Below are 13,949 nucleotides of genomic sequence, written 5' to 3' on the forward strand. Positions count from 1 at the left end.
AACATGAGGATGAGAATAAATAATGACTTATTTATTTTGGACGAACTATTCCTTTATCTAAACAGGGAGATGAAAATGCTATTTTTATGTTCTTAAAGAGGCTGAATAATTTACTTTATTGTATTATATTGTACTCTCGTTTGAGCACAACACACAGACAAACACTAATCTCTGTGTGTGTGTGTGTGTGGGGATGGATGGCGGAAGTATTTTGGCAGGAAGAGGGCACAGCTGTCTCTGCTGTCACCGCTAATGTCTCAGAGATTCAGAGCTTCAGGCTGAGCAAACTGAAACATACACATATGCACACAGAACTGGCATACATCTGATCACTGTTTGTGCTGTATCTACAATATTACGTAACATGTTGAGAGAGAGGAGTCATGGTCAGTACATACCTGGAAGCAAAGATGATGCAGGAAGTTAATTTCAGGGATATGTGTTAGAAAAAGAAGGAATTAAATAATTTGTACAAAGAGGAAGAGCACTGTTCTTTCAAGTCATTTGTCACATACAGCCCTTTTCAGTAAAGAAACAACAAGTGACCACTGCAAACCCCCACTGACGCAGAGAGACCTCCAGGGGAAACTCTATAGAGCTGGGAGTGGTGTTTATGGCACCAGTAGGGGGTCCTGCAGGCCGGGGTCCAAATGCCCCAGAGCACTGATGGAGATAGCATGCTGTTATAAGTACCAGATATCAGATTTATTATAAAACTATTTTGTAATGTGAATATGGTCTAAAATATTTCCAGAAACATTTCCTGTTCGATTTCCAATCATTCACAGACTACACTGGTTAATTTTTTTTGATCAGGCAGGTGAATGACGTTTCATGTTCGTCTCAGTTCACTTGTCTGTGATCACAGCGTTCAAGAAGTGTGCAGAACAGCTCTTCAGAATGCGGAGAGATGTAAAACCTGGAGTATAGCCGGAGCTGAGTGATTACATGATTTGTGATGGGAGAATATCCCTGTGTAAATATGCCTATTTCCCTACTGTATAGTAGCCTATATGAAAAGATGTGACATGAGTAGCATGTCCGAATTTGCAGTATTTATAAAACAGACAGAGCATCCCATGAGTCCAGACAGAGTCGTAAATGCTGATCAAGCAATCTAACTGACATTGTAGATCACATGATAGTGGCATGGTGAATGTACTGTAGTATCTCTTGATTGTATTCTTAAAAAAATGCTGGGTTAAAAGCAACTCAAGTTGGGTTGAAAATGGAGAAACACCCAATCGATGTGTTTGTCCATTTTCAACCCAACTTGAGTTGCTTTTAACCCAGCATTATGACTATTGACACTTATACTGTCAGAAAAAAAGGTACAGTGCTGTCACTGGGGCTGTACCCTAAGGTACAAAGGTAAAAAGGTACTAATATATACCTTTAAGGTACAAATATGCACTTTTAAAGTACTAATATGTACCTTTAAGGTACTAATATGCACCATTTAGGGGTAAGTAAGGTACAAAGATGTATCTTTTCTTCTGTACCTTAGGCTACTGCCCCAGTGACAGCGCTGTACGTTTTTTTTCTGACAGTGAGATTGTTAGATAGTTGTTTTAACCCAGCAGTCGAGTTAAATGTTTGCCCAACGTGCTGGGCAGTTTTATTTAACCCAACTATTGTTAAAAAAATAATATAGCTGGCTTAAAATGAAACCAAAATAGGTTGGAAATTAAAAATCAGAAGTTCATCAAAAGTTTAACATTTATTAAGAATCAATTTAATAAATGTTTATTGTTTAATTATTATTCAATACACTTATTAATAAATGTTCATTTATTAAACATATTGGTAAATGTTAATTTCCAACATATTTTGGGTTCATTTTAAGTAAGCAATACGGTAATTTTTAAACAATAGTTGAGTTAAATACTAAAAACTACCCAGCAGGTTGGGCAAACATCTAACCAAACCTCTGGGTTAAAACAACCCAATTGCTGGGTTTGTCATTTTTCAACCCAACTTGGGTTGTTTTTAACCCGGCATGTAGGCCTACACATGTGTACTGTTTCTTAATGATTGCAAAGTAAGTTATTCATTAAATGTATTTTACATATGCATATGTACTCACATACTGACATATGCTGTTCCAGATTGACTTTCAGTTTGATACTTTGGCTTCTATTGGAACGTTCTTTTTTAGAACGTTTTTTTTTGTTCAGCTGATGAAAGATAAAAACATTGACAGCCAATCAGAATCCAGGCGACTTTAAAGAGGTGGATCATTTAAAGCGAAAAACTGAAGCTTATAAGAAACAACGCTAATAGTTGTCTTTACTGTTATCGTTCTTGGTGTGAAAAGGCCTTTACTGTCTGGTTTGTGTCTGAAACATAAATTGCATGCAACATCACACTTGATATTTAATACAAAAGAAACATCATTTTTTGCTTCATAATAGGCTATTTTTTTTAATTCTAGAATCCCAGTAAAATGTCTCATTGAGAGTATGTCTGCCAAATTATCTACAATCATTGGAGGTGGGAAAAAAATACCACCCCCCTTCACAGACGCACACAGAATTATTTAGCCGAAATCAAGGACCATGAAAGGAGAAAATAGCACCAGCTAATTTTCCCATCTGTGCCGTTCGTTCAGGTTAAGCGGCAGGCAGCAAAAAGAGCGCGAGAGAGGAGGTGGTAGTGGTGGTGGGGGAGAAGATGGGGGTAAAAGACTGTCGATCATACTCTCTCCCTCCTCCTCCTCGCTCCCCGTCGAGGGCGCGCAGATCAGCGGAGCACTGCGCGCGTGAATGGCGAGCGTGTGTAACGTTCCTTCTGACACATCAACTCCAGGACCAGAAACAAGAGTGAGACTCATCGAAGAGTGAGAAATCTGAGGGGAAAAGTCACATATCGAACTGTCGGAGAGTATTTATTAACCCTTCTGATTTTCCTGCGCCGTTTTTTTTTTTTTTTTTTTTTTGGTCTTTTGGTTGGTTTCTATTTGGAAACCAGGATATTTTTCACAACATGCTTATCGGTAAGTCAGTTCCGACAGAGATTGTATTTGTATTCGTGGCATATTCTGTTTAATAAGTCTTTAAATGTTGTAATAGTGTCACGCTTGTTTTGCGTTGAGGATGCCCCTCGTGCCCAAAGTCCTTGCTCTATGCGCACTGACCACTGGCACGCGCAAAGCTTTTTATTGTCGAGGTGTTGACTCGTGTTGCTTAATAGATCCAAAATGAGGTTGAAAACGAAAACTTTAAAAGAAATATAAGGCAGGCGATGTAGAATTTTCCAGAATCCGAGGTTCTCCGGCCTCCAGAAGTGATTCTCTCTCTGTGTGTGGCAGATTTGGGTGCACGCGACGCTGGCAGATGCGCGTGCGACTGTCATACGCATGCCATCAAACGGCCTTCAGTGTGTCAGTCAGCCGCTCAACCAGAATGACGTTTGGTCAACACCTGTAAAAGCCGGGTCTTAATTTTACAACAAAATTATTTTTGGACCCGCAATACCGGTTTAATCAGTAGCAGGTGCCATGGTCCTCAAAACACACGTTCTTCCCCCACAGCTGACCTCAGTAGTGCGAGAGACCAGTGCACACAGACAAAAAAAAATACGAGCGAACGAGAGAATGGTGTGTAATTTTTGTTCATCTCTCTCATGACACGGCTGAGTGCATTGGAATGACATTAAAAAAACTTTCGTACTCTCTCTCTCTCTCTCTCCCCGCTTATTCCTCATAGAAAGACAGCGAGGTACTAGAGCAATGCAGCAATTAGCTTTATTTCATTTACACATCGAAAATATGTGCAATTTTATTCTGCACATTTTATGAGGAAACATAAAAAATAAAACGAGCTGATAAGACATCACTCATTCGCTGCCAGTGTTTTAAATGAATCACAACTTACCTTATTTTAAGATTTTTTCTTCTTCTTTAGGCCTATAATTCGTGCGAAAAAGTAGTTTTCTTTTTAAAGAATTTATTCTTTAAAGTCCTCGTTTTAAGGGCATCTTGTCTCTCAAAGCACCTGGTGTTCCTCACAAGAACTCAAAGCAGCGGAGCGGAAAATTAAAAATGATAAAGGATTGATCCTGCACGCGCTGAAAATGCATTATCAATAACGCAACTCATTTAAGGAAATCGTTTGAGTTTTCTATTTTCCTTAGCTCATGAATTTCATTGGGATCGAAGCCATTTGTTTATGCATTTCATCACGGTGCCTTTTCATTTTGGGTTTTGCATTTCGCTCCATTCTGAGTTGTTTCTGATTTAATTGTTTTTGATAAACTGTGTAATTTATATAGATGTGTTTTTAAATTTAAAATATATCGTTTATTTTTTTATTGTCTTTTGTATAGCATATACGTTATTTTGCTTTTATTTGTAAAAAAAAAAAAAAAAAAAAGTGTTCATTCTATTGGAGATATTTTTGTTTTCTTCTACATTGAATTTTTGCTGCATTTTACCCTATTTGTTCTAATTGTAATTTTTAATTTTAGAATTCATCATTTAGATTTTTGAGAGTGAGGCTTTTATAAATATATAGCATGCGAGGAAGCAGGAAAGATTTAAATGTCCTTCTCACCTCCTTTCTCTCATTATTAGCTAGATACCAATGCTCTGTCCGCTTAGCAACACAGACAAATGGACACACAGATGTTACACAGCTACACAAAGTTACACTGAAACCACAAAGCTGTTTAAATAAAGACGTTCAGATGAAATCCAAGGAAATGGGGGAAAAGACAAAGAGAGGAGGAAAAAAGGAGAGAAAGCTGCAGCATGAAATGGCACCAGCGTTCCATCACAGTTAGAAGTCTGAAATCAGTACATAGACGATCACCATCATTTGTATGTGTCTGTATGATAATTATCCATCAACCTACGCTCAGGCGTGAATTATCTGCGAATGTGAGGATCTGAGTAGCTCAGGTTATGGGGACAAAGGTCATGCCCTTGACATTCTTTAACAGTCTTGAGCAATTTTATTTAAATTACATGCATTGTCTATACGTTGACCATCACTTCTTAGTGTTAGCATAACTGGTCATTATTTTATTTCTGTGCTTTTGGCATACGATTCTTAAAGTTTTTTGTTTTTTACACATCAGGATGCTTTGCATAAATCATTTGCTAATTAAAATCTTATCTGTCTGTTTCTGTCTCGAACATTCTCCTCTGTAATTATGGAGGTGTTTGAATGCGAGTGTGTGCTGCTCTCTGGGCCGAAGTCACACCGTGATCATTGGATTTTTTGGCTCTGTTTTCTCAACCCCCCTCTCACTGTCATGGTTTCAGTTGTCGTGGCAGCGCCCCAGCCCCTGTGTTTGTAAGTGTGGGGAATGCGGTAATACCATCCTTTAAGCGAATGCTCTTTGCCAGCCGCATACGACAGCACTCTCTGGGAAGGTCCCACTGAAACACTGCAAACTCAATGTAAGGCATTTTATTCACAAATTTTCTGTTTTTATAAGAAAAATATTTGCATTATGAAAATATAAAAAGGTTTTTAAATTAAAGATCTGGTTTTGAGGACATATATGTTAAATAAACTGTTAAATTTATTATTAATAATTAGTGTACATTTTTTTCTGCCATAAATACTAATGTTGTTTACAGTGACCAGGGAACTTTAAAAAAAAATCTAATACTGAATGTGACGTCAGTCCTTTTTAGTGACTTTGAACGTGGCTTATCCAGTTAGAATTTAGAGTTTGAATTATGCAGTTTTTTGATAGAGATTTGATCCAGATTCTTGCACCATTCTTCAAAAACTTACTGCGCTTCTATCCATTTTGCCGTTGCATCCCTCATCAAAATCAGCACCTTGTAAATTCGGACAGCATGTCATATTTTCACCTTTTCATTTTCTGGTCTTTTGACATTTTGGCTTTTAGCACGGCCTTACCATCCCACATTTATCAATCGATAAACATACCAATGCAGTGCATTGATGCAGAGCAAACGGTCTAAAAGCCGCATTCCTTTGTAGGGTTCTGTGTTTCGGCTCGCCGGAGCCTCTCCTTCTGTAATGGAGGTTATATTCAACTCATCTGTTTAGTGACGCAGTGAGTGTGCGTCTGCTCCCTGTAGAACAGCGAATGAGTGACAGGGCAAGTCATTAAAATGAAATGACAGCATGGGCTTGATTGGCCTGTCAGTACGTCTGATTTGCTTGTGAGTGCGTGTGTGTGTGTGACAATGACAAGAGGGTAAGGCATATGCTCTCAGTAGGGGTTACGAGACGAAAAATTATGTCTATCAATGTATGTATGTGAATGTTTATCAAAACAGGCTGTTTGTGTGTGTGTACAAATGGTGCGCTGGAAACACGGATTCATTCGGCACTTGACTTCATGACCCGGAGAGAGAGAGAGAGAGAGAGAGAGAGAGAGAGAGAGAGAGATGCAACAGGGATTGCTGGGTCTGAATTAACCCAAAATGGACAGAAACTTGCTCTCTCTCTCTCTCTCTGATTAGAGTGTGACAGTCTTTGAAACAGCTCAGTTCTGCTGCAACCCACCCATAATCTTTCTACCCACACAACTTGCCTTTCTTTAGCTTCAGTCTCTCTCTCTCTCTGTCTGTCTCGCTGAGTAAATACCTTCTATTCCCGTTCCTTTATGAGGAAGCTGATAAGGAATGTCTTTCATCCACAGTAGATCGGCTTCTTCCATCCCAGCTTAAGAGAATGTGTGTGTGTGTACGCCCATGTGTGCACAGTGATTTTAGGATTAAGTTTTTCCTGTTCCACAACCACAACAATAGTGTCTGTTTGTGTACGTTTTGTGTGTTTGTGCGGTTTGTATGTCTAGACTATATATGGAGCTCCAGTAATGGGGCTTGAGATGGTGAAAGGGACATGGAGGCTAAAGGTCAAGTTCTCCCTCGAGAGCATCTATAATTTGCTATTATTGCCGTAGCCTTTATTGCATTAATGTTAATCTAATAACCATTAAATTAGTGTGTTAACTATTGGCAAGATTTTATAAAGGCTGCATTTCCCATTACAGTAGCCTAAAATAATGTTTATTATTTGGCTATATTGGTTAACATTAATCTTTTTTTCAAAAGTTAAATTACATTTGGATGAAATGTAATTGTGTCCCTTTTAAAAGACATAAACTGATAAATTAAGCCAATAAAATGCATAATAAAAAATAAAAAAAATTTATTTTATTTCATGCTGACTCTAAATGATAAAAGCAAACAGATTTTGAGTTGTAATGTTAGATTGTCGTCCCAGTAGTCACGTCGAACTGTTCATATTGATATTGGCACAATAAGAGTCATTCCTGCCAGTAGTTCTGTGTCACCTTGTCAGTTCTTCCTCTCTCACACTTGCAAAAACACAAGTGAGCAAGTCCTCGCTATAGCGCCTAATCATTTATCCTCTCGCATCGTCTCTGCAGTGGGAGCCATTTTGGTGCCACAGTTTTGTTGTAGAAACTGAGCCCAGAGGGGGCAACAGAGTAACTGCAGGACCAGCTTGATCCAGCGTAACAAAAATAGTACCCTCCGTCCCCATCCTCAAGGCCAGCTAGCCTTTTTGGTTCCTCCCGTCGCTTCTGGGAAGGTGACTTTGATGTGCGGCCACTGTTATCTCCGCTTTGTCTTGACTCATAGTGATCATGGAGGTCATTAAGGGCAGGAAGAGGTCTAACTGCTTCCCTACTGGATAAGACAGTGGTGCCAGTGTTCTCTAAAGGCCCTTTACAGGGGTGTTGAGTCTGACCAGTTCTCCTTGAGTGCTAATAGCCCACATATGCACATTGCGCACACACACACAGAAGGATCAGAAAGTGGAAGGGCAGGGTTGATTGGGGGTAATTTGGGGATTTTGGAAGGGCAGCTATTTCGACTACAAATGTCCCTGGAGAGAGAAAGAGGGGAGGAGGGGGAGGGAACAACAGCGATAACGTGCGCACTCACACCCTGTCATGTGTGTACGCACACACATTGTTTTGTTGCGTTGGCCACATTGATACATGGGTGCACTGTGGGAAGCTCGAGGTGTGTGCGGTGGCCTAGAAAAAGCATCACACCCGTGTCTCCGGACAGGAGGGAGAGGAGGGGGGGTCTGGAGAGGTAATTTTGTCTTTAGGCTCCCACAAAGAAGGTCAGTACTGCCCATGGGCCCATCCTCTTCCTCTTCCTCTTCCTCTCCTCTCCTCTCCTCTCCTCTCCTCTCCTCTCCTCTCCTCTCCTCTCCTCTCCTCATCCTCATGCCGTTCTAAACACATTTGGGTTTCTTTATTCTGTGGAACACAAAATAAGATGTTTTGAAGAATGTTCACGCAGCTCATTTATCATAAAAATCAGAACTGGTAAAAAATTAAAGTAAACATGAAAACATTTTCATGATTCTAAAACTAAATTAAAATGAAATGACCACAATTTATTATTAGTTTTTGAAACATGGTATATTTTAAAACTTGAAATATGAAAATGCCACTAGATAGCAAAAATAACACTAAATTGTACTGAGAAATGTTAAACACTTTTAAATGTAAACCAGTAAGTGTATTAACTACATGCTGTTTAAAATGTATGGGTCAGTATGATTTGTTTTTTTTTAAAGAAATAAATCATTTTATTCAGCAAGGATGCATTAAATTGATCAAAAGGGACAGTAAAGTCTTAACATTAAATAAAATATATATATATATATATATATATATATATATATATATAAAAAACACGGTTTCCATAAAAATATTTAACAAAACAACTGTTTTCAATATTTATGATCGTAGCTGAAAGTAAATGGTATCAACTCAATATATTATAATGATTTCTGAAAGATCATGTGACACTGAAGACTGGATTAATGATGCTGAAAATTCAGTTTTGCTATCACAGGAAAAATTAAATTACATTTTAAAATATATTAACATATATTAACTTAAAGCAATTTTAAATTGTAATAATATTTCACAATATTACTGTTTTAACTATATTTGTTAGCAAATAAATGCAACTTTGGTGAGCATAAAAGATTCTTTCAAAAACATTTTAAAAATCCAAACTTTTGAACTGTAAACTGAATTTAGAAAACTCTTAAACCTAATAAAAACTAAACTGTCTTTGAAAGACAAAACAAAAATAAAGTTATTTTTTTGTCTCTATGGGGCTTGATGGGCCATTTAAAAGCAGTGTAAACATTCTTTGAAATGTCGTCTTTAATGTTTCACAGAGAAAAAAACCTTGGTTTGATTTCTGGTTGAACTAACCCTTAAAGGGTTAATTGGTTAGCCTTTCTTCACAAAGTCTGTGTTCTTTAGAAGCATGACTAAAGCATTAAGACAGAAAAGTAATTAGCCAGCTAGTCACTTAGGATGTAGTCTAGTTTAATATCTGGTTTAAGTCAGCTAAGCCCATAAGCCTCTTAGTCTGGAGATGGCTTGATTGGCTTAGTTCTGGATCTGATACAAATGATAAAGATGGTGCTAGTTACGCTACCAAATATATGATATTATCGGTGTTTGATGTGTTTAAATGCATGTTTATGAGAGAAAAAGATAAAGAATACGACCACTTGATCTGTCCGAGTCTCTGTTACAAGGAAGGTCATTTCACTTAACATGCTCCTGGGGAATATATTTCCTCCGAGATACACCAAGGCTACAGAAGAATAGAGAGGGTGAAAAGGAAACTCTGATGTTGAGTGTGTGTGAGAGAAAGAGAGAGACAGCATCTTCTATCACTAGTGAGCATTGTATTGGCTCTGATGCGCTCTGTCTGCCCAAATCTACTGCCTGAAGGTGAAGTCAATGCATCACCTTGACAGCGTATGTGTGTGTGTGAATGTGCACACATATGCATGTGTGCTTCTGTACATCTATGTACATGTTTAACCTTCATGTTCATGAGGTTGACACTTGCTGTTTTTATGTTTGCTGTTTTAGGTTCCCAGAGGTGATGTACATATAAAAGCATGTAGAAATGACCTTATTGTCAGATCTACAGATTCTTGTGCTGTATGTTTCTCTGACCTAACCAAAATGTTATGACTATGTTCGTTTTAGTGCACTTCACCAAAGCCACACTACAAAAGAATCGTGTAAAACCCAGTAAACACAGTGACATTAGAACAAAATGTATGGGTATGAGAACATGTACAAATTGAACAGTGATCTATTAAAAAATGAAATTTTCTAATTTCACTAAACATTTTCATTTAATTGACATTTAATTTTTTTATTTAATGATCATTTTTATTAAACATGGACCTTTATTTTCATTAAAAGGGCTTATTTCTGCTATTATAGGCTCATTTTGTAAATGTAAGCCAAGTGCAAACTGGGTGCTGGTGTATATGCTCGGCCAGATTCGCCTCAAAGTCGTGCATCTTCGGAAGTGGAGCCATACGGAAAGTTACAAAAACTGGCGTGCACAATGCCACATGAAATGGGGTTGTGCGCACTTAATACGCACTTCTGCCAACGTCACGATGATGTCATTTTTGTCACGCACACCCAAACCGAACCAAACTTGCGGACGTATCAAATATAAATCAGCCTTCTGAAAGAGTACAGAATTTCCAGATCCAAACACAGGAAGAAGCAGCAGAAACAAGCGATAGAAGCATTGCTTATGCACATGTAAGCTAATTAAAACGTTACTGAATGAAGTGTCAAACCATGAAGGATGGTACAAGTTTTGGGGGTGTTGATGGATGCAATCTCCCCATCAATGCTTTGATCATCGCTCTGAATCTGATCTGGATGTAGTTTTCTCTGCTTTTTGTTCAAAAAAATGTTTTAGTTTTTTTAATCAAACTTAGCCACATTGAAGTGTTGATACAAAAGAATGCATGAAGCTAGAATATTTTTTAAAGCAGGGGCTCTGTTGTTTCTTTTTATATATTGTTTGTTTGGATATTCATACAATAAAATATTCTGAAAATTATCAAAAATGCTGGCGCTGGCTGGCAACTTAAAAAAATGCTGATGGTGAAAGAGTTAATATCTACACTAACTTTTTCAGAAATGTGTTTAAAAATAATTTAACCCCAAATATTGAGGTTTAACTTGAGTAACTGATGATCAGTCAGCACTATGATTAGCAGATTACCCAATTACAAATTCAATAGATAGTGGCAGCTGTGTACGTGAGTGTGTAAGTGCGTACTTGCCTCTCTCTCTCTGTATTTCTTTTCTGCTGTGTTTTGTCCTGCTTTTACCTGTTTTTCAAGATGAATCATGCATAATGCAACAGCTACACACTGTCTAACACCACAGCACTGACAGACCAGTCTGTGGATACATACAATGTGTGTGTGTATCAGTGATTTTGCTGATGATAATATGTTTGTGAATATCAGGATGATTTAATGTGCTTTAATGATTTTAAACATTTTAGAGAATTTTTTCAAATTGATCATTTGAGTAATTTGTTTTATTTTGTTATCACTAAAAAGTAGCCAAAATCAATTACAATTTTTTTTAGAAATAATATATAATGGAATCCAAAATCTGGGGCCACATTAGAAATCTTAATATTAAATTAAATGTTTGTTTGTTTTTTTAACTCTGCAGTTTTTGCAGGCCACTAACCACCAAAGTTGTGACATTGATCATAGAAAGAAGTTAGATGTACTTGCTTCTATTGAAGCACAATTTTTTTTACCTACATTTTTATGCTGATAAAATATTTATAATATAATGAATTGTAATAAAATGGAAAATGGATGCATTTTCTCTATTGGTCTTGGATAATAAAAGTGGGGAAAAATGACCCTGTATGCCATTTTAAATGAAATGCGTATTGAGATTTATCAAATGTCATTTAAACACTGAATAATATTGAAAAGCAATTTTTTATTAGTTATTTCACCCAGCCCTAATCATCACCACTGCATTTTTTACTCATTTATGCTGAAAAAGGCAGTGCCTTTTTTAACATTCATTATGTTCCTCCTGTTTCAAAAGAGAGAGAGAGAGAGAGAGAGATTAGGACAGAGGATGAGAGAACAGAGAGATGAACAGATAAGAGTGAAATGAATGTCAGAAGTGTTACGCTTTGTGTGGTTCTTCAGTTAAATCACCAAAAGGCTGTTTAGTTAGTCGACATGTCTTCAGTTAGCAGAGGGACCGGGGGGACCGTTTATAGTGGCGCGCGGTTGATGTCACGAGGGGGAGGACGGTAAATGAAGTCTCGCAGATGTGCTTGTGTAGATTAATGTCTTCATTGAGCTGCCATTATTTGCCATGACGCATGAGGCTTATTTAAAACAATTACAGACCACTGCTGCCAAATTCAGCTCCCAACTCATTTGCCAGGCTCTCTGATAAAATGCGAAAGCAGCCTAAAAAACACATTCACACGCAGGAAATAGGGCGAGTGGGAAGGGACATTTCAATGACATTACGTCCTTCAAGAGGTGCTGCATCTATTCAGCTGATAAATAGATATGCAAAAAGATAAAACTGAACACCTGCTTACTAATGAACCGCAATGCTGCTCGAGAGATAGATGATGAGCGACAGAAAACGATGGGTACAGATACATAATAACTATATGTTTAGCCCTTCGTCTTTGTGACACATTTTCTGCCGTTTTCGCCATACATTTGCATTTATGTTCATGCTCTTAGCAGGCACATTTTTAGCGAAGCACTGTACAGGTTGAATAATGAGATTTAAAAAGCACTTTTCCTTATCACGCTGCTGCAGTCTCCTGCTGCATTAACGTCAAGCACGTCTAATCTCTCTCGCCAAGTCTGGGGGTGTGTATATACGTTGTGCTTTTTTTCGGTAAGGTGTTTAATCATGTAATAAGTGATGTTTATTTTGAGGTCACAGAACTTAAGTGGCTACTGATACAGGAAATGACTTAATTTTAACAGGAAATGAACTCAACTAAGCTTCTGTCACTCCACATCACTATATAAGTGGCTCTGATTGAGCGCTCATTTTCTATTTGTTGAGGTGTCTGTGTGTTTAAAGATAGAGACAGACAGAGAGAATAAAGGGGTGGAGGGAGGTTTTTTCATGTATGTATATGAAATTTTAAGATGGCACCTGGTTTGCTATTTTTTATTTAATGCAAGAAAGTTATTTTTAGGTGTGATTACAGTATATACAAATATATATGTGATGTGATCTGCGAAAACCCATCACATGGTGAAATTTTACCTATCACAGGTTCAATACCATATGAAATCTGGATTTAAGGCCTGTTTTTACTTCTTTCATAGCTTGTCTGAAGTCGGCTAATCGCTCTGATTTTCAGAAATGGATTTCTGAGAAAAACAGGTTTAAATAACTGTCACCCCCTTTTTTCACATAGACATGAAAATGCACTGTCCAGATATAAATGGTTGTAATTCAAGAATGCTTTGGAATATAGACCTAAGGTTGGTATAGTTTTAAAGAGACAAAGACTTTTAAAAGACACTTGTCAAATTATTGTGAAAGTGAAATACATTATGAAAGTGAAATTAAAAAAGTTATAAAAGTTTATGAAAATGTAAAAATGTAATTATTTATTTATAATAATAATATTACGAAGCATGTTTTACTCTTAAACTGCAAGAAAAAGCCAAAAATGTCAACATAGCAAGTTTTAGGTTGAAACATTTAAAAAATGAGCATTCAGTAAGAGTTTGTTTGGGCGCAGTACCAAACTTTTTCACTAGATGACACACAAGCTCCATATCTAACCATTTAAGGGCACCTCCATTTATTTGAGTGATCTGAACCATATATTTCCATATTTTCATACATTTTATGAAGTAGACATCCTATTCAGAAGTAGTATGGGCGGTTTGGCAGTATATGAATTCAACTTCTAATAAACACATTGTGTGTTCATTATAGCTCCGTTGTTCTCTTGTTCTCTCCTTCTCACGATAACGTTGTATTAGAAAAAAACAATATTTGCGTGCAGCTTATACAGGACTGGCGGGAAATTTGCATTAATACACCTTCATTCTGCATGTTATGTGTGGTTTATTAGATAGGTGAACCGTCTTTGT

The 13,949-nt window shown here is 37.3% G+C and overlaps 1 protein-coding gene across 8 annotated transcripts in view; it reads left to right on the top strand.

Moving 5' to 3' along the window:
• The window catches only part of znf385c (zinc finger protein 385C), a 113,436-nt gene that overhangs the window by 49,961 nt on the left and 49,526 nt on the right, over window positions 1-13,949 (top strand). Inside the window, exon 1 of one of the 8 annotated variants that reach the window (XM_067373755.1) lies at window positions 2,786-2,995. The exons of the other annotated variants lie outside the window; for them this stretch is intronic. Within the exon in view, the coding sequence (XP_067229856.1) occupies window positions 2,986-2,995 (10 nt within the window). The 5' untranslated portion in view covers window positions 2,786-2,985. Of the gene's footprint in view, window positions 1-2,785; window positions 2,996-13,949 lie in introns of those variants that run through there. 8 annotated transcript variants of the gene reach the window in all.

This window comes from Chanodichthys erythropterus, chromosome 3, assembly GCF_024489055.1.
Source record: "Chanodichthys erythropterus isolate Z2021 chromosome 3, ASM2448905v1, whole genome shotgun sequence".
Classification (NCBI taxonomy): Eukaryota; Metazoa; Chordata; class Actinopteri; order Cypriniformes; family Xenocyprididae; genus Chanodichthys; species Chanodichthys erythropterus.